Here is a 20,238-nt window from a genome sequence, read left to right as displayed (position 1 = left end):
ACAAGCTTATATCCAGTGGATACCAGAATTTGAATTTACAAAGAGTTATACTTTGTGTAATACTTTGCAGATAGAACAAATGGCCTACATCTGTGAGTTTTCTTGCACGTAGAAGCTGATAAATGATAAATACGTGGTAAATACATTTTTTTCCCATCAAAGCTTCCCCCCCCCCTTTAAGTTGTATATGAATAAACACATTGAATAATACGAGGTTTACCCAGCTTTTTTTCACTCTCATCTAGTGGGCACTTAACTAGATAAAAGTCATAGTATTTAAGGTACTAGAAGAAATAACAGACTGTGATCTGTGAACTATTAAAAGTTAGGCAGTCCGCTGTAGTAAAATTACTTTGTCTTATATTTATAAACTTCTGCATCATCTTCAAGTTTAAATGAATGGGTTCTCTAGAATTGCTTTGTCTTTTGTGTTCTTTATCCCTTCATTGTTCTTTTTACTTTTAGCAGTATTTACACTAGGAACTTGTTACACAATTAGTATAAGCTTGTCTCTCTTTTGCAAATACCCACAACAGTAATAAGATTTTATATTTTACAGAAACAGACCAGTAGTTGATTAGATAGATAGACAAATATTTGCCTTTTAAAAATGGCTTGCTGAACAGACAATAGAAAATATATTAGGTAAAACCCCTTTTAGATCACTGGTACATAAAGAAACATGTTTAGATGTTTTAGATTTATTTTGATGTTGTTGTATTATTAAATTTTAGATTATGTGGGACAAATAAAATTCACCAACATGAAGTTTTTGCATTCCTTTAGAATCAGAGTATTTTATGACCCACAGAGAACAGATTTTAAAAATATATTAAAGATTAACAAAATCTCTCATAATTTTCTTAGGCTGTATGTACACCCAGATTCTCCTTTTACTGGTGAGCAGCTACTCAAGCAGATGGTGTCTTTTGAAAAGGTGAAACTCACCAACAATGAACTAGATCAGCATGGCCATGTAAGTACAGTGCCTTGGATTATGTGGATTCCCTGGGATGGAATGGAGGAGTCCCTCAAAACTTCCTCCCTCTAAATCTCCCCATCCCATCCTCCATATGTGAGTCATTCATTGAAAACATCCATTTGTTCTTCAGGGAATTTTGTTTCCTCTTCTTTTTTTTTTTTTTTTTTTTTTTTTTTTTTTTTTTTTTTTCAACGTTTATTTTATTTTTGGGACAGAGAGAGACAGAGCATGAACGGGGGAGGGGCAGAGAGAGAAGGAGACACAGAATCGGAAACAGGCTCCAGGCTCTGAGCCATCAGCCCAGAGCCTGACGCGGGGCTCGAACTCACGGACTGCGAGATCGTGACCTGGCTGAAGTCGGACGCTTAACCGACTGCGCCACCCAGGCGCCCCTGTTTCCTCTTCTTAAGACATCACTTACAGGGATGCCGTGTGCCATTTCTATGCAAGAGAGTCAGGGACCTATGGCATTATGACTGTCCTAAGACTGCACCAACCAAACAAAGGGAATGTGCATTCTGGATGCTACTATAGCCCATTCTTGGGTTAAACGTCTAGTTTCTGTCAGTGGTATGTTAGATGACACAGCATAGGGGGAATAGGACGGACATCTCCCTTGGGGGTTTCCCAAAGTGTGTTTATAGACCATGTTCATGGGAGATACAATAGGACAAAAGGGTTTTATGCCCAAATAAATTTGAGGAAGTGCTCTTTACTCATCATATACCCCTGCTGTAGAGAGTCTTAGGAATATTAAGGCACAGAGAAGTCTTGAAATGAAAAACAAAACATTTGATCTTATAAGGAGTTCATCAAAATATGGAAAAAGAGAAATTGGAATTCTGGGCTCATATCAGTAATTAATAGCACAAATAGCCATTGACGCAGCGCTTTACACATTTGGTAAGACTACTTTGTAAGGAATTGTGATGTTAATCCATGCTCTTAAATAAAGATTGACATAAAAATTGTTTTACATTTTATGCTAAGAAAACTTTAGACTTGCATACTTCTTTTTGATAAGAATACTGGGTTTTTTGGTTTTGGCTCAATTGCCAGAAAGCACATTGGTATTTCATTGGTTGCTTCCCTGGGCTTAGATATTCTATCATTGTTCTCTCTCTCTTTATTAAGGCTCTTGTTACTTCAGGTTTTAGTTTTTATTGGATCTATGCACTTTAGAAGTTTCAGAACTTTTCTCAGAAAGGATGGTTATAAGTAGATATATATTAGAGAGTTTTAGACATGGTTTCAAATTGGAAAATCAATTTCCAATGAAATTGGAAGCAAACAAATCACTTCAGACGTTGCCACCATCCATTCGCCCACAAGAGACCTTGTTTATCATGACCAAATCAGAGTAACTGGGTACTCATGACTCTGCTGTTGGGATGTTGCAAGTAGGTTAATAGCTTTCTGTTATTTTATGTATTGGAAAAGATAATTGACTTTTATCTTTAAGACTGTTGGGGTAACTGTCCTTTTCTGTTTTTTTAAAAAAGATGTTTTCATTGATGGATTTTTTTTCAGGTTAAAAATGATGAGTATCTGAGAGACATTTTCTGTAGGCCAGATCATTCTTAATGTCATTCATATTAAAGTTTCTTGGACTCCACTGAAATCTTTGCAGGGAGAAATGAAATTTTTAATGGTTCTGATATTTTCCATATGTGAAGCTTTGAGAAGCACTGTTTGAGTCTTTCCAGAACGACTTGAGAATTCATTTTGAAATCACCTGTCCAGAATTAATATGTTCTCCTTTTAATATCAACTTCATGGGTGGGAATAACACCAAGCTGGATTTCAGGAGCTCTGGGTTCTAGTCTGATTATGCCAAGATTAGACCTTGACAAATTGTTTAGTCTTAGATAATTGTTAATATCCATTTTAGCTTTAAAGTTTTATTATTTAATGTAACCCCTTATCACCATAAATAGTGTGTTCTGAAAACTACAAGGCAAGATTTTTAGATCCTGTGTAGTTTAGCCAAGTTCTTTGAATTAGTCCGGAAGAAGCCCTTCTCACAGATGCATTTTTAGTTTTATAACAGGAAAATTTTTTACTTCAGGGAATTTAGTTCTTCAGTGAAGCAAAGTTCACATTTCTTTTAGTGTTCCTTAACCCAATGAGATCTTGAGCGGATAGTCAAGGAGCCCTGGCTCTGAGATTCAGTCTGAGGTTGGACCCTCTCCAGCACCTTTTCCTGAAGGAAATTGACCTAGGGATGGTGTAAGTATGGGAGAAGGGACATTATTTAAAGCTTAGGGCTTTGTCCTTTGTGTGTGTGTGTGTGTGTGTGTGTGTGTGTGTGTGTGTGTGTGTGTGTGTGAGAGAGAGAGAGAGAGAGAGAGAGAGAGAGAGAGATAAAGAAAGAGAGAATGTGTGTGAAAATTATTTGTAACTTCTTATTACAACACATAATGAATGCCCAGCGTTTTTCTTATATCAGTTTTAAGAGTATACTTTTGTCACTTTGAATTTATTCCAGTTTTTTGTTTTGTTTTGTTTTGTTTTGAGTTTATTCCAGTTTTATGAGTGAGCGTAAATATCTTAAACTCCTTGGAATAAATGTATTATATAAAGAGATGACTTTTTTAAAGTCTATTTCAATTCATTTGGAGCTCTCCTTTGTTTTAGTTATTCCTCTTCAGGTTTGGGTTCATAAAAGGATGGCATGTTCAAAATTCAATGCCAGTTAATGCCCTGTAACTTTTTTTTTTAATTTTTTTTAAACGTTTATTTATTTTTGAGACAGAGAGAGACAGAGCATGAATGGGGAGGGTCAGAGAGAGAGAGGGAGACACAGAATCCGAAACAGGCTCCAGGCTCCGAGCTGTCAGCACAGAGCCCGATGCGGGGCTTGAAGTCACAAACCACGAGATCATGACCTGAGCCGAAGTCGGACGCTTAACCGACTGAGCCACCCAGGCGCCCCAATGCCCTGTAACTTTAAGTTGGCTTATATCTCAGCACAGAGATTGATTCTATATTAGTTATCCCACAGTGACTAGTATTTAACTCTGCTAAAGTAAACCAGCAAAAATACTCATCTACCACACCCATGTTAGTCTAGAAGATGCATCAACACTGCCATTGACCACACTCCTGCCACACTATTTATCACATGCCGCCCAGGAAAGTCAGGCTCTCTGCTAGGCCCTTGGGGTGAAGGGCATACAGTGTGAGCACTGTTATCCTAGGAAGGACATGCCCAATTTTGCAGATTTAGGTAGCTGTCTGAGCGGCAGTGGGGAAGATGTAGAAAATCCTTTATATATGAAAGTGAATTTTGTTGCTCGGATTTCATAATGGCAAATCATTATATTTTGTTTAAAACATTCGTGAGAAATACTGCCTTGTTAATCAAGGTAGACTTATGATTTCTAAGTATTGGGCAACTTTTACTAGCTATAAAACAGAAGATGGTCATCACTGTCATTCATATTTGGTTCATAACAGTGAGTCAGGAATCAACAAAATTGTCAGAAATACTACTACGACTACTAAGGTTTACTGAACACTTCCTATTTGCTGTGCAACTTATGAGAGTTAACATCATCTTATCCTCACCACAACCTTGTGAGATTAATAAGTTTTTGTATTTGAGAAAACAAAGTTGGAGAGGCGAGATCACTTGGCCCAAGATGAAGGAGCTAGAAAGTAACAGTTTCTGCACTCTAAGATCTAATGTCACATAGCCTTTCTTAATTCTTTTTATTCCCCTCTACTACCATAAATAACAATCTGTCCTCCTGGAATATATAAGTTCTTACTTTAGAAAATTTAGACATACATCCTCAGTCTAACCAGACTAACAAAATATATTTCAAAGACTTGATTAAAAAAAAAAAACAAATAAACTTATCCTTCAGATGATTTTCTCCCCATCAGTTTAGAAAGGACCCTTGAAGCAACTTGTATTATTTACACTTGTTTTGGTAAAATGTGATTTCACAACTATGTTTCTGCAGCATCCTGTGAAAATGATTTGCCTTAAGAATGGAAACGGTGGGGTTGTCTGGGTGCCTCAGTCAGTTAAGCATCTGACTTTGACTCAGGTCATGATCTCAGGGTTCGTGGGTCCAAGCCCCGTGTCAGGTTCTGTGCTGACAGCTCAGAGCCTGGAGCCTGCTTCCAATTCTGTGTCTCCCTCTCTCTCTCTGCCCCTCCCCTGCTCATGCTCTGTCTCTGTCTCTCAAAAATAAATCAACATTAAAAAAAAAGAGTGGAAAAGGTGGCTTCTACTCTTAAAACTTAAATTCAAAACTGTAGATTTTATGGTTCTTTCTTTGCCTCATTGCAATTTGGCCTGTTTTGCAATATAAATACTTAATATTCAGTACTTCCCATCTCTTTGTTGTAGATAATTTTGAACTCCATGCACAAGTACCAGCCGCGGGTGCACATCATTAAGAAGAAAGACCACACAGCCTCGTTGCTCAATCTGAAGTCTGAAGAATTCAGAACGTTCATCTTTCCAGAGACCGTTTTCACAGCAGTCACTGCCTACCAGAACCAACTGGTGAGTTTGGCATTCACCATTTATTTCCTAAATGAGGTAAAGATTTAGGAGCTGCTTTCATTTTCGTGGAGAGAAATGAAATCCCAGAACTCAATATCGAAGTTGACTTTGGTGAATGCTATGGAGTGTCAGCCCCAGGACCTCTAAGCGTGTTGAGTGACCATGGCTCAAAGTTGTGATGGTCTGTATTATACCATCTTGTCTAGAATCTTTATACTCTTGGTCAGGTTGTTCACTGCCCACTCTCCCCCGCTAAACCTGCCCTATCTGCCTTCTCAAATTTTGTTCTTGAGAAAATCACCTGCTTCCTTTTTCTCCTTCTGGTAAAGCCTCATGAGATATATATATCATTATATATATATATATATATATATATGTATATATATATGTATATATATGTATGTATACATATATGTATATATATGTATATATACATATATGTATATATACATATATATATACATATATATATATAAAAAGCCTCATGATATATATATATCATACCTCATGATATATATATATCATACCTATATAGCTATTTCTTCATAAAATTTAGAGGTTCAGTTTTTTTGCTAAACTAACACACATATTCCAGCCAACTATCCAAACTACTGATATTTTAGACATTTTGTGAAGCTTATTTAGTGTAATTTAAGGTAATTCTAGTAGAATGATCTCTTTAGATAATAAACTGGAGCATGTAAACAGTATATATTTAATTAACATCAAGACATCTAATTTATAATATTGAGTTTTATACCTTTTACTCTTTGGTATATGTCACATTTCAAGCTTATGTATTTCTTCATCTATAAGGTTTAGTCCAACTCAATAAGTAATTATCAAAGTCTTAACTAAGGGCTAGGTACTGTTAGATACATTCCCATATACTTTCTTCTTTTTTGGTCAACATAACTTTGAAGGCTGGGGGTAATAGGAACATTCTGTAGTGAGGAAGCTGAAGCTAAGAGAGGATAAGAAACTTTTCCACAGTCACAAAGGACCAAAAGTAGAATTCCTTTTGTTCTAAAAGGAACTCCTTAAGTTTACTTGACAAATTTGGTTGTTTGTGGCCTCTCTAAGGTCTTTGTATCTTGCTTTTTTTTTTTTAATTTTTTTTTTTCAACGTTTATTTATTTTTGGGACAGAGAGAGACAGAGCATGAACGGGGGAGGGGCAGAGAGAGAGGGAGACACAGAATCGGAAACAGGCTCCAGGCTCTGAGCCATCAGCCCAGAGCCTGACGCGGGGCTCAAACTCACGGACCGCGAGATCGTGACCTGGCTGAAGTCGGACGCTTAACCGACTGCGCCACCCAGGCGCCCCTGTATCTTGCTTTTATTTGATTAGTTTCAAGATAACCAGGACTATTGCTTTCCTCTTGTTTTGATGTTGTTATATTTTGGGTGCTGAGTGAATGAGTATTTGTAAGGTGTGCCTGGTAGATGGCTCAGAGTCCAGAGTGGGATGGTCAACCAGAGGAGGTATGGTATTAAGTCTCTCAGGAAAGAGCTGGGAGCCCGGGGAGCCCTACACAAATGAGGAAATGGGAGCCCAGAGAAGGGATGTGAGCAAAAGGCAGGAGTGGATGTGTGTCTGTAAGACATAAGCACCTATAATTTCTCTGTGACTTGGAGTAGACATCACTTCACCACTGTGACTGCCATTTTCCTTACCTGTAAACTGGGGCTAAGAACTACCCAGAACATCTTGACCATTGCTGTGAGGATCAAATGAGGTACTGTGTGTAAACATGCCTTAGAAATGGTAAGGCACTCTATAAATAAGGCATGTGGTTACTATTGGACTGTCTCTGGAGTGTGCAAAGAGGATCTGTCACCTTTGGGATTTTAACACATTAGTGGCATGACCTGAGCCGAAGTCAGACGCTTTAACCGACTGAGCCACCCAGGCGCCCCTTTTTAAATTTTTTTTTTAATGTTTTTATTTGTTTTACAAGGAGAGAGAGAACATAAGCGGGGGAGAAGCAGAGAGAGAGGGAGACATAGAATTTGAAGCAGGCTCCATGCTCTAAGCTGTCAGCACAGAGCCCAATGTGGGGCTTGAACTCACGAACTGTGAGATCATGACCTGAGCCGAAGTCAGATGCTTAACCAACTGAGCCACCCAGGCTCCCCTTTTTTCTAATTTTTTTAAATCTCTTTATTTATTTTTGAAGGAGAGAGAGACAGAGCATGAGCGGGGGAGAAGCAGAGAGAGAGGGAGACATAGAATTTGAAGCAGGATTGGTTATCTCTTAAAGGTAACAACACGAGAGTAGATACTTTCAGAGAATGCCCAAGCTAAAGAGTTGGGTATAGAATGACGCCTACGGAGGTCTACAACTTTTAGTACTGTTTCTCTGAGAATCTGAAACACTGACACCAATGATACTAGGTTTTATTTGAGGACACATGTAATACGGATATCATAGATTTGGAAAACATTCCTGAAACACTCATTTTACACACATTGAATTTGTACCATTTGTACTATAAAACATTAGATTTGTACTACTACAAGAAACCCATTGATGTTTGAGAATCAGAGACTTGTCATGTGAAAACTTCATTGCTTTTATCAGAATTCTCTGTAAAGAAAACCAAAGCAAGAATAGGTAAATTGTGGGCTTTTAGTGAAATTTACAAACTGAAGAAAATTGAAGGGAAGTTTCTAAGAATAACACCATAGATTCAGTTTAGTAGGTGAAGGAGCAATCCTGCATAAATACTGGTAGCACCTCTCAGATCATGGTACAATGGGATAGGAGGTTTTACCTACATAATTATAATAATAACTAGTATTTGGGTACTTACTATGTGCAGGGCACCACTTAAAGTGCATTGTCCTAGTTAATCTTCACAAGGATATTATGAAATAGGAACAAACTATTTTTATGTTACATTTACAGCTGGGAAAATTGAGACGTGGGATTAAATAATTCATCCAAGGTGACCTTACTGCTCCCACCACAGATTTAAATCCAAGGGGTTAGACTCAAAGGTCAGTGTTCTTAACCTCTAAGCTTTAGGTGCCTGGTGTCCCCAAGAAAGCAGAACTTTATCTCCTCTCAGCTTGTGACCCTCATGGACTCGGAGACATCCTTTTGAGAGGATTTCAACTCATTATGTTAATTTTTTAAATTTCTTTTCAGGAAGTTCTCACTACTTACCTGCTGTGTGCAGGGCACTGTTCACTCTGTAGAGCAGCTAGTGTAGTGGCATAGTAATCATCCTAAACTAGCAGCTAATAGGAGCCAGACACTTTAATGACACTCTCTCATTTAATTGTTTTCCACTGAACTTCCTATTTAGAAAAATTTTCAAATACTCAACAGTGATGTTTACCCAAAGAATACAAAAATACTAATTCAAAGGGATACATGCACCCCGATGTTTATAGCAGCATTGTCTACAATAGCCATATTAATGGAAACAGCCCAAGTGTCCATTGACTAATGAATGGATAAAGAAGATGTTATATGTGTGTGTATATCTATATATACACATATACATTCTTTACCCATTCATCAGTCGATGAATATATATGTATAAAATGGAATAAAAAGAATGAAAAGAATGAAACTTTGCCATTTGTAATGACATGGATGGAGCTAGAGACTACTATGCTAAGTGAAAGAAGTCAGTCAAAGACAAATACCATACTATTCCACTCATGTATGGAATTTAAGAAACAACAAAAACCAAGAGAGACCAACCAAGAAACAGATTCTTTTTTTTTTATTAAAAAAAATTTGTTTAATGTTTTTATTGATTTTTGAGACAGAGAGAGAACATGAGCAGGGGTAAGGGCAGAGAGAGAGGGACACACAGAATCTGAAGCAGGCTCCAGGCTCTGAGTTGTCAGCATAGAGCCCGACACGGGGCTCGAACTCGTGGAGTGTGAGATCATGACCTGAGCTGAAGTCGGACGCCCAACCAACTGAGCCACTCAGGCGCCCCAAAACATTGATTCTTAATTATAGAGAACAAACTGGGTGGTTACCTGAGGGGAGGTGGGTCAGGATCTGAGTTAAATGGGTGATGGGGCTTAAGGAGTGCACTTGCTGTGGTGAGCCCCGGGTATTGTATGGAAATGTTGAATTACTATATCATACACTTGAAACTAATATTATACTGTATGTTAATTAAAAAAAAGACTAAAAAAACCCCAAATATCCAAAAGTTAAATAAATGGCAAAATGAACCTCATGTATTCTGCACCCAGATTCAGCACTTAACATTTTGCTAAATTTGCTGGACCTCGCCTGCCCTGTTTCTCTGTATGTACTTTCCTCCTCCCTTCAATCATTTGAAACTAAGTTGAATACGTCATGATACTTTCCCTGTAAATACTTCTACAAGTATATACTGACAATAAGAATATTATTTTTGTAAGCACAGTATCTTTATCACAGCTGAGAAAATTAATAAGAATTATTCCTTAATATCTTGTAAAATTCAGTTCATACTAAAATTTCCAGGATGGACCAACAAATTTATAATTTGTTATAAAAATTTATAATTTTTCATTTACCCCCTCTGAACTAGGATCCAACTACAGTTCATGGTTTGGGTTTATTAGTTTTAATTTAAATTAAAAAAAAATCTCTTTTTTTCTCAGTATCTCATTTAATTCTGACACTCGTCTCCTGGAGAAGACCCCATGAGACCCATTTTGTAGATGAAAAAAACCGAGGTTCTCCTTTTTGTTGGCATTGCAAGCCCAAGGAAATGACCATTGACAGTGTTAAGGTTTGGACAATGAATTTGTAAAATTCATTGAAATAGACTAAGATACTAATAAACACACATCCTGACACTAGTTTTTCATCTTGCAAATGTTTATTTCTAATTGAGATTATAAGTGGGCTTAAAATCCATTCACCAGTTCCTAGCTATCATTCACTGCATCATTAAGTATAAATATTAATGTGATTAGTATATCACTTCATTGCTAAATAACCTCTAATAGAAGTGATTAAATTCAGAACTAATTTTTTCAATAGATCCTGCTGTGTCTGAGTTTATTTCTTTACATGTACTGCTAAACCATAATTCCCATGCCATGTATATATTTGAAATTCAGGTAATAGTGGAAGATTTTAATTTGGTATACTAATAAGCCAGTTTTGTAAATGGTTCATAAACCTCACAAGACCAATCAAAATTCATGTGTTCAATAAACACATGTGGGATGAATAAATCAGTCTGGGGGTTAATGTTTTCCTTAGTCTTAAGCAATTTTCTAAAGTTATCCTTGATTCGTTCTCAAGCCTCCCCACATCTGCATTTTCACAGCTATCCCATGCTTGTGTACTATTTCCCTACAGCAGATATACAATAAAGTAAATGTATAGGAAATAAACATGTACTTAGGATAAGTATTAGAATTTTTTGTGCACGAAGAATAGAAAGAAGAGAGAGATTTAGAAGTTCACACTGAGGCTCACCTTTGTATCTCTTTAGATAGCACTGTTACTTTTATATCTATTAAAAGTGAAATCAGTTTTCAACAGAATTTGTGAAAAAGCTTCTCCTGTATTGTGGCTGGTAGTTTTATTTGTAAGTAATGAAAATGGGACATTTTTTGTTGTTTTTTTTTTTTCCTCTAGTTTTCGTGAGGAAATGATTGCATTTCCTTACGTTATTAGATAAAACCTAAATACATTACACTTTCAACAAACTATTTTATAATTTAAGATTTAAAGGTCATACATTGTTTTTGAGCAGGCAGACCATTGCTGTGGAGTTGAAGTGTAGGTCAGGTTTCATTTTTAAAATGCCTTTGGACAGATCTTTTCCTGATAGTTGGAGAAATGGTCTCTGAGGGCCAGCTGGATTCAGAGTCCAGTGATATCACATGGAGTAGTAACCACTGGGAAAGGTCCCCTTCTCCTTGGTGCAGCTGTCTGTGTCAAAATCTGCTCTTCAGTTCTGCATACATTTATTATCTATAGATAAAGGAGATGTTAAAAGAGTGAATTTTTCTTGGTTAAGATATGCATTATGTTTGGGGTGTCCGAGGGACTCATTCGGGTAAGCGTTCAACCCTTGATCTCAGCTCAGGTTTTGATCTCAGGGTCATGAGTTCAAGCCACGTAATGGGCTCTGCACTGGGCAAGAATCCTACTTACAAAAAAAGAAATGTATTCTATTAAGATAACAGGTGAAGAAACAGCAGTATATTCTGGCCTGAAGTAGTCAGTGATTTGCATAAATGCAGGCACCCACCAGACCGCAGGAAGCCTGCCCTTTAATGCTTTTCCTCACAAAATGAAAAACGTTGCTGCTTTTAAAATTTGTTTTTGAACTATAAACTATACCTGTAGTTTCATTTTATTTCTAATGTATTATGTTTGATCACTATTTTGGGACCCTTTTGTAGTATTACCCTCGACATGGATGATATTGTTCAACAGTGTTGCATGTCGTGGCAGGGATTCTGTGTTAGAGAACAAATGAAATGATGTCCAGCTTAGATCACCATCTGTAACTCAAGTCCTTTCTCTAATCAGTTCTTGGATGGTATAACTTTTTCAGTTATCACAAATTTCACAAAGGGGTATACAACTCTATCTTCAGAAATAAATGTCTTTCGATGTAACTACTAGTTTTTATTGGAATATCCATGGAATAAAATCTATGCGTGACCTTTTAAAAATGCATGATTACCTAGAATGCTAAAATCTCGCTATTTAAAAATTATTTTATTTTAAAATTAGAAAACAAAATGAAATGCTATTTGTGTCAATCCAAGAAGAGTTTTGCTAGCCCATCACTGGCAAAAAGATGAAATCGTATTTCTGATTGCTTGTTCTTGAAGCAAACTTCAACAGACATTTCTGGGGTCTTATTGTTAACACCCCAGCAAACTCAGAGACCAGTGATACCTGCTGTGGACACGGTGGATGCATTAGGAAATTTAACTCCTAGTCCTTGTGCTGCTAATCAGGTGTTAATAAAACCTGTTCAGGATTGTAGTGGTAATCCAGGGCCCCCATACAATTTTAGTAATTAGACATCGATTCAGCTTTTTTCCTTCTGACTTCCAAAAGCAGTTATTTTCCCTGAAATTCGATAAAATGGTCTATAGAGAAAAGTAAATAGCTGGTTATTGTCTTGAGCTCCTTTTCTAATTAGCACACTAAAGTCGAATCGTTGCTATAACCAATTGGTAAATCTAGGTGTATGGGAGTGCCTTGTACTATTCTTGAATCTTTCCTGTACTTTTGAAATCCTATCAAAATGTGAAGAGAAAAAGCTACCATTGATCTTCCTGGGGATTATGAAAGAGGGAGTGAAAAGATGTTGGAACTAGAAAATTCTGGGGTGCCTGGGTGGCTCAGTTGGTTAAGCTTATGACTTCAGCTCAGGTCATGATCTCACGGTTCTTGAGTTTGAGCCCCACATCAGGCTATCCGCACAGAACCTGCTTTGGATCCTCTGTCCCCTTCTCTCTCTGCCCCTCCCCTCCTCGTGCTCTCTCTCTCAAAAATAAATAAACATTAAAATAAAGTTAAAATAAAATAAAATAAAATAAAATAAAATAAAATAAAATAAAATAAAATTCTAATACTGAAAGAAAATCCCAAAGAAATCTGAACACCTGTTGAATGTGATTCACTTCTTCAGAGTCATGGCAGTAATATGAGATATGGTGACGTATCACTCGAACAACACACACATGCTGAGAGTATTTATTCTCTACGACAGTCATCACGTTCTGAGCCACTAGTCTACCTTTTGAAAATAATGAAGAAGAGCGAATATAATTTTTAAAATCCTTTACAGGGACAAAGCAGATCAACAGCCTTTTAATCATTATGCGAGATAGATCATACTTTCTATTAGTTTGTGAAGACTCAAACAAAGCTTGGTAGTCACATTTGGAATGGTTGTTAAAGAACTTCTTTCAAAATTAGCTTTTCCATCAGATATCTGCCATTGTCTCCGTAAAACTTTATTCACTTTAAAAATTTATTCATTAGGTTATAGGACTTGAGCCTGAAGGAAGCCTTTACTGTCCTACCTCACAGTTTTGGTTTGAAATTTTCATCTGGGTTTGGTTCACCCTTAACATCACTAGCACTTCAGTGACTATGGTGCCACCATCTTTAGTGGCCTGTAAGTCACCGTCTGTTCTGGGAAGCTATGTATCCCTCTGCTTTGTGCCTTGGAATTTTAAGCTCCGTTAGGGCAGGGACCATGTGTTCTTCAGTTTTGCACGATCCAACATTTAGCATAGTACAGGATAGGTAATCGGTCCTCGTTAAAGACGTGCTGATGAATGATTGTGAAAGCATTTTCATGAACTATAAGGCACTTTGGAAATAGAAAGCATTTTAACTTACAATTATTCAGTAGAAAGAGACATAGCTCCTATCTGAGGATTTAAAACTCTTGTTGGTGTTTTTAGAACATAGGAGTTGCTTGTGCTTTAGAGGATGTTTACAGTTTATTTCAAACAAATAAAAAATTTCTCCTTCATCCTGAAAATTGACCTTCAAAATTAAATCCTGGGGCATCTGGGTCATTCAGTCGGTTAAGCATCCGACTTCAGCTCAGGTCACGATCTCATGGTTTGTGCGTTCCAGCCCTGCATTGGGTGAGCTCGAGCCCCACTTCAGGGTGAGCCCCACTTCGCCCTCTCTCTCTTTCTCTCTCCCTGCCCCTTGTGAGATTCTCTCTCTCCTCTCTTTCTCTCTCTACCCTTTGCTCACTTGCCCCCCCCCAAACAAAAATAAAATAAACAAACAAAAGCCCAAACCTAAATCCTACTCTGAAAGAAGGACTGACAGAGACTTGACCCTTGAGAAATCCATGGCTATGGAAGTGGTGGTGGAGAGGTAGAGAAGGTTCTGTATGAACCCTGGGTGGCCATCAACCAGGCAACCTCAGAGGTCCTGGCTATTTCTTTATATGCAAACTTAAATTAGCTGTTGTTATTCACTAAGAACAGTTTTCTTATTTCCTTCCTTATTTACCAATGTCCATTAACGAAGCTGAAAAGGAAATTAGTAATTTTTTTTTGGCTGCACTAGAGTGAAAAGGCAAAAATGAACATTTGTGAGATATTGTCGAGTACTCTTAAGACTTAATAGTATCCAGCGATCAATCTTATATCCTGCCAGCGTTCACGGCAGAGTAATGCAGTCTCTGAATAGGATAGCGCAGGAAGTTCTAGTTTACGTGAGGCAAACAGCTTCTTTGCAGCTTGTACATTGGTTAGTTCATATTTAGAAAACTCAAAATGGAAAAAAATGCCTTTCTTCTGTAATGAAAAAAAAAGCAGTTCTTTAGGTGTTACTTAAAATGAACAGCGGCTACACTCTGATCAGAGGAATAGTTGCATTTTGGCACAAGAGTATTTCAGGTTATTTTGATTGTTGTTTAGTGCTTACGAGGAGGATGTGTCTCAATTGTAACTTTTTCTTCAGGTTAAGACTGTTTTGTGCATTTCTCTCTAAAGATTTACATGGGTTCTTGTTTTGATACCAATGGCCTATGACTCTGTTTAAAGGTGTCTGTGGTTCTAATTCAGGTATCTATTAGCCGTGTCCTGGTCCTCCTGGGTTCTTTTTGGCTCTAATCATGAATTTTACAAGTCAGGTATCTTTTAATAGGTGTTTCTTTAATTTTTTTGCTTCTTAACCTGATGTCTATTTCTTTAGATGGACAAGTACATATGATTTAATGGATCTTTTTACATTAATATTAATACTGTGGGAATTATGACTAGGCCATTGTAGGTACTCAGGACTTCAGACTATGATTCTTATTAGGGAATTTTTTTTTCCTGTGTAAGCACGGAGTCTATAAATAGCATTGTACGGGAGGATAACAAAACACTGATTCTAATTTGGTCAGATGGAAAGGGGAGCAGGGGTAAATTATACTCTGAAAGCTTTATATCATGTATTTATGTCATGGATTTCAATCTAGTATTGAACATGAAGCTATTATTGGCCATTTTATCTTTGCATCCATTGTGGTATATGTATGTGCCTATAGGATTCACAAATGATGCTGCCAACTCAGCATGAGGCAACATCCTTGTTTCTATTCCCCATCACCCACCAGTGCTGGCCTAGACAGCTCCCTCACTCACTGCCCTCTTCAATACTTCACAGTGCAGCCACAGTGTTCACAAAGCTCCACCCCCACCATTTGTCTCTATACGTTGACCTTCAGCTTGTTCTCCAGGACCAGCCGGTCTCCAAATCCCTCCTCTCTGAGGACTTCCCTGATCAGCTGTCCCACTCGGCTGTGATCCATCCCTCCTGCGAACTTCTCTGTCACTTTCCACCCTTCCCACGGTCCTGAGAGACGTTAAGTTTTCTTGGGGTGGCATGGAAAATGAACAAACTCAAACCTCGGAAATGATACTGTCTTGTTACCCATTCATTCCTTTCCAGATAACCAAGCTGAAAATAGATAGCAACCCTTTTGCCAAAGGATTCCGGGACTCCTCCAGGCTCACTGACATTGAGAGGTAATGAGAATTTTCTGTTTACTTTTTTGTCCAGATAAGATAAAAAAAAGAGTGAGTTTGTAGGAACACACTCCTTTCAACGCCAAAGAACCATAACCTTGCTGTAGATAGTCTCCAATTCGCCACCCCACTTCCCCTTCCACCTATAAACCCTTAGATATGCAGCTGCTTAAGCTTTGACAGCTGCTATGTCTGCATCTGCTCTGTGCTATTTCCAAGGAAGTGGTTTTTTTTGGTTGGGACATTTACTCAACTGTAAAAAATAGGGTTTCTTCATTATCAACGACTCAATCCTTTTGATGATACTAAGCTTCATGTCTTGAGTGGCAATCTGTAGAGAAATGGAATTTTGATAGCCTTTGCCTTCTGAAGTGGACATATTTGCTAGCATGAAGAATATGAGTAGTTTGGAATGTCGAAGCAAGGAGATCTAATTTAATTCAAGGCACATATTTTACCTATGGTGTAGACTGCGTCTATGTTGTAGGAGAGACATCAGATCTCAGGACCTTTAACAAGACAAGTGACAATCGTGTGCCTGTAACTTCACTTTTTACTTAATTGAAATGGTTCACACATTGCGAGGCCATCTATGTGATGAGTAATGACTATAATGAGATCCATAGCTTGCCCATAGGAATGTCAAAAAAATGTGTGTTTTTCATAGGGAGAAGATTTTTCAACCTGATTATTTGTAACTCTTACACCTACTATGTAACTTTCTGTACTTCTTTTTTGTGTGTGTATGTGTGAGAACATTTAAGTTCTCCTCTCTTTGCAGATTTCAATTATACAAAAAGTGTTATCAACTCTAGTCACCATTTTACACATTAGATCTTTAGGCCTTTTTTATCTTCTGAACTTATTCTTTCATGTGGCCTGAAGTCTTTGACAGGTGGTGTACCCTCACCACCAGCCCTTAGGTTTAATTTACCTCCAAATCTTTGTGCGATTTCCCTACTAATTGCTACACGTTTCTGTCACACCCTGTGTTACCTACCACATGGTCACGTCTCCTGACCTCCGCACTTCTTTCCAACCTGTCCTGGCAATTGCAGATGAAGAACTAATTACACATTTTGACAACATCTTTCTGATCCTTCCCTCAGCCTTCCCAAGTGGCAGAGCATGGGGGGTGGGTGGTTTTGAGTTGGAGAAACAGATATAGAGACTCAGTGGGGAGGTGGAGAAGCCAGCAGGATAGGCTGAAAGTGGGGCAGGTGCTATGGGATTTGAGTAAAAGAGAGACATTAAGTGGTTGGGGAGCTTGACAAGTGGCTGTGGGTGCTGAGATCAGGGAAAGAAAATTGAGCTTGTGGTTGAAAATCCATTGCATGGGTGCCTGGGTGGCTCAGTCAGTTAAGCGTCCGACTTCGGCTCAGGTCATGATCTCGCAGTCCGTGAGTTCGAGCCCCGCGTCGGGCTCTGTGCTGACAGCTCCGAGCCTGGAGCCTGCTTCGGATTCTGTGTCTCCCTCTCTCTCTGCCCCTCCCCCACTCATGCTCACTCGCTCTTGCTCTCTCTCTCTCTCTCTCCCTGTCAAAAATAAATAAACATTAAAAAAATTTTTTGTAAAAGAAAAGAAAATCCATTGCAAACTGCAGAGAGACTCCAAGTGGGTAGCTCTCTAATTAGGTGGGACAAAGGCAGGCAGATAGGCCTTGAGACTGAAGTCAGTGAGACTGTAGCATCAGCAGTGTGAGTGACAAATGAGTCCATTTGCAAAGGCTGCTCTCATTCAAGCGTGACCTTTTTCATTTGTTTCTGGAACGCCAGAGGCACTGATGCAAAGGAGATGTGTACAGGTGGAATCATAAGGGAACTTGTCTGTTTAAGTCAGGTAGCAGGTAAGAATAAAGACAGTGGCTCAGTGGGGCCGTAGTGGTGTGTTTTTGTAGTGTGTGCCCTATCTTCTGTCTCAAATCAAAGGATGGGTATAATATACTGGGGGACAAACTCATCAGTTAGACTCCCAGCTCTGCCTTTTACTGGCACAGTGATCCTGGAGAAGTCTCCTAGCCTCTGAGTCTGTTTCCTATGGGAACAATAACCCTGCTCACTTCAGAGGTTTGTTATGAGAACCAAGTAAGATAACATTTATGAAATACCTTATAAATATAAAAATATGAAATAATTATATTATTATTTTTTTGCCCCATCTAAGTGTACTTTAGTAGTCTTAATAAACTACTCCTAGAGTAAAAATAGCCTCTTAGTTGCACGTGCACTCACGAGATGTGAGTCCCCAGACTGACTGCCCTTTAGAACAGCAGATTTAATAATACATGCAGGCACATTTTCCACTTATTGAATAAGCATCCTGATGTGGGGAGCAGTCACATGAACGTGAAGCTGAGTAGCTTTCAATGGTCTGAGAGCAAAAAGAGCATCTTCTGTGACCAGCTGAAAGTTTGCAAGATGACCTAACTAGTGTGAAATTGGCCAAGGTTTTGGATTTCATTTCCAGGTATTTAAGTCTGAATTTTCCCTAAACAGCCTTTGGGGATGGGTCAAATCAGATCAATTGATCTTTAGAGACCTAAAGAAATTAAATTAGTCTGGAGTCAGTTACTGCACTAAACCATCTAGTAATTGAATTGCTCCTTGTAACTGATTGAAAACAGCCCTATCTGTAACAATAGAGGAGACTTTTCTTTATAAGAGATCTGAGAGAAAAACACATCTTTTTATGACATGATGACAGAAATTGCACTTTTCTAACCTAATTGAATATGATGTTATAAATATGTGATCTTAATTATTTTAAGTTTCCTGTTCTAGATTTACAACTACTATATGGGACACCCAAACAAAAACGCCTTTGGGACTGGATCTGTTTGCTTTATACCTCTATTATAATATTATTTCTTCTACGGTTGCATATGCTTTTGGGATACTGTATAAGGCATTACTGTTTTCTTGCTCTCATTTTACTAGGTTCCGGTCAGATACTTGAATGTCTAACATGCTTCACATGTAGCGTTACTCCTCAGTGACAGCATCTCCCTCATTTCTAAAAGGAAACCCACCTCATTAGCAAAAGTAGAAAGTATTTTCATTGGATACTTTGCACAGCTTAGAAGCAAACCAAAGCCCAAAGGGATTTCTTATTTTTTTATTTTTTTAAATGTGTATTTATTTTTGAGAGAGAGAGACTGAGCGTGAGCAGAGGAGGAACAGAGAGAGAGGGAGACACAGAATCCAAAGCCTGGAGCCCCTGAGCTGTCAGCATAGAGCTTAACGTGGGGCTCGAACTCATAAGCCGTGAGATCATGACCTGAGTAGAAGTTGGATACTTAACCAACTGAGCCACCCAGGTGCCCTAGGGATTTCTTCATATAACCACATTCATAGTTATTTAGTTCAGGGAAAGAAATACCTGCTGGTCTGTCAGATAATAATAAACAATCTGTCAAGCTGATGTTTTCTTTGGGGGGGCACTTTGTACAGTAAGTGAAAGCACAGTGTTACCTCTGAGAAAGGAAAAATAACTGGGAGGGTTACTAATTGATTTCTTCAAAATTAAGTTTCTTTTATTAGTTTTTTTTTCAAAGAGAGTTCATGCTCATTGCAGAAAAATACTAACAAGAAAAAAAAGCATAAATATGTAACAAATCCCATTCACTCATTGGTAATACTGCTAACAAAAATTTATATATTCTTCCAGGTACTTTCCTATGCATTTACTTCCTTTAAAGTTTACATACATACTGTTTTTAATCATTTCCCCTTAATATCAATAGATGTTTGTCTGTAGTATACTTTTCAATAGCTGCCTAATTTTCCACTGTGTATGATCATTTATTTGACCAATCCTATATATTGGTTACTTACATTTCCCACTTTTTATTATTATAAACAGGGTCAGGAAGAAAATACATATCTTTACCCATATTCTTCATTATTATCATAGGATAAATCCTAACAAATGAAAATACTGGGTCTAAGTTTTAATCATATTTTTAATTGTTAAAAATTTGGGAAAAACCTAAATATTCAATAATAGAAAAATGGTTTAATGAATGTTTATAGTCATGCAATGGAAAAACTTTTAAAAATTGTGGTAACATTGCAACCTAAAGTTTGCCATTTTAATCATTTTTGAGTATAGAATTCAGTGGCATTACGTATATTCACAGTGTTGTGCAACCATCACCATTATACATTTCCAGAATGTTTCCATCATCCCAAACAGAAAGTCTGTACTCATTCACTAGTAGCTCCCCATTGGTCCTCCCTC

General features: G+C 37.8%; 1 protein-coding gene across 1 annotated transcript in view; it reads left to right on the top strand.

Annotated features, from left to right (window-relative positions):
• TBX20 (T-box transcription factor 20) overlaps positions 1-20,238 on the top strand; it is a 58,711-nt gene that overhangs the window by 8,406 nt on the left and 30,067 nt on the right. The window contains exons 4-6 of the mRNA XM_030308218.1: positions 868-976; positions 5,346-5,504; positions 15,922-15,998. Of these exons, the coding sequence (XP_030164078.1) occupies positions 868-976; positions 5,346-5,504; positions 15,922-15,998 (345 nt within the window). The remainder of the gene's footprint in view (positions 1-867; positions 977-5,345; positions 5,505-15,921; positions 15,999-20,238) is intronic.

This window comes from Lynx canadensis, chromosome A2 (genome assembly GCF_007474595.2).
Source record: "Lynx canadensis isolate LIC74 chromosome A2, mLynCan4.pri.v2, whole genome shotgun sequence".
NCBI lineage: Eukaryota > Metazoa > Chordata > Mammalia > Carnivora > Felidae > Lynx > Lynx canadensis.
The sequence above is the reverse complement of the archived record's forward strand: the minus strand, read 5'-3'. Positions and strand labels throughout refer to the sequence as shown.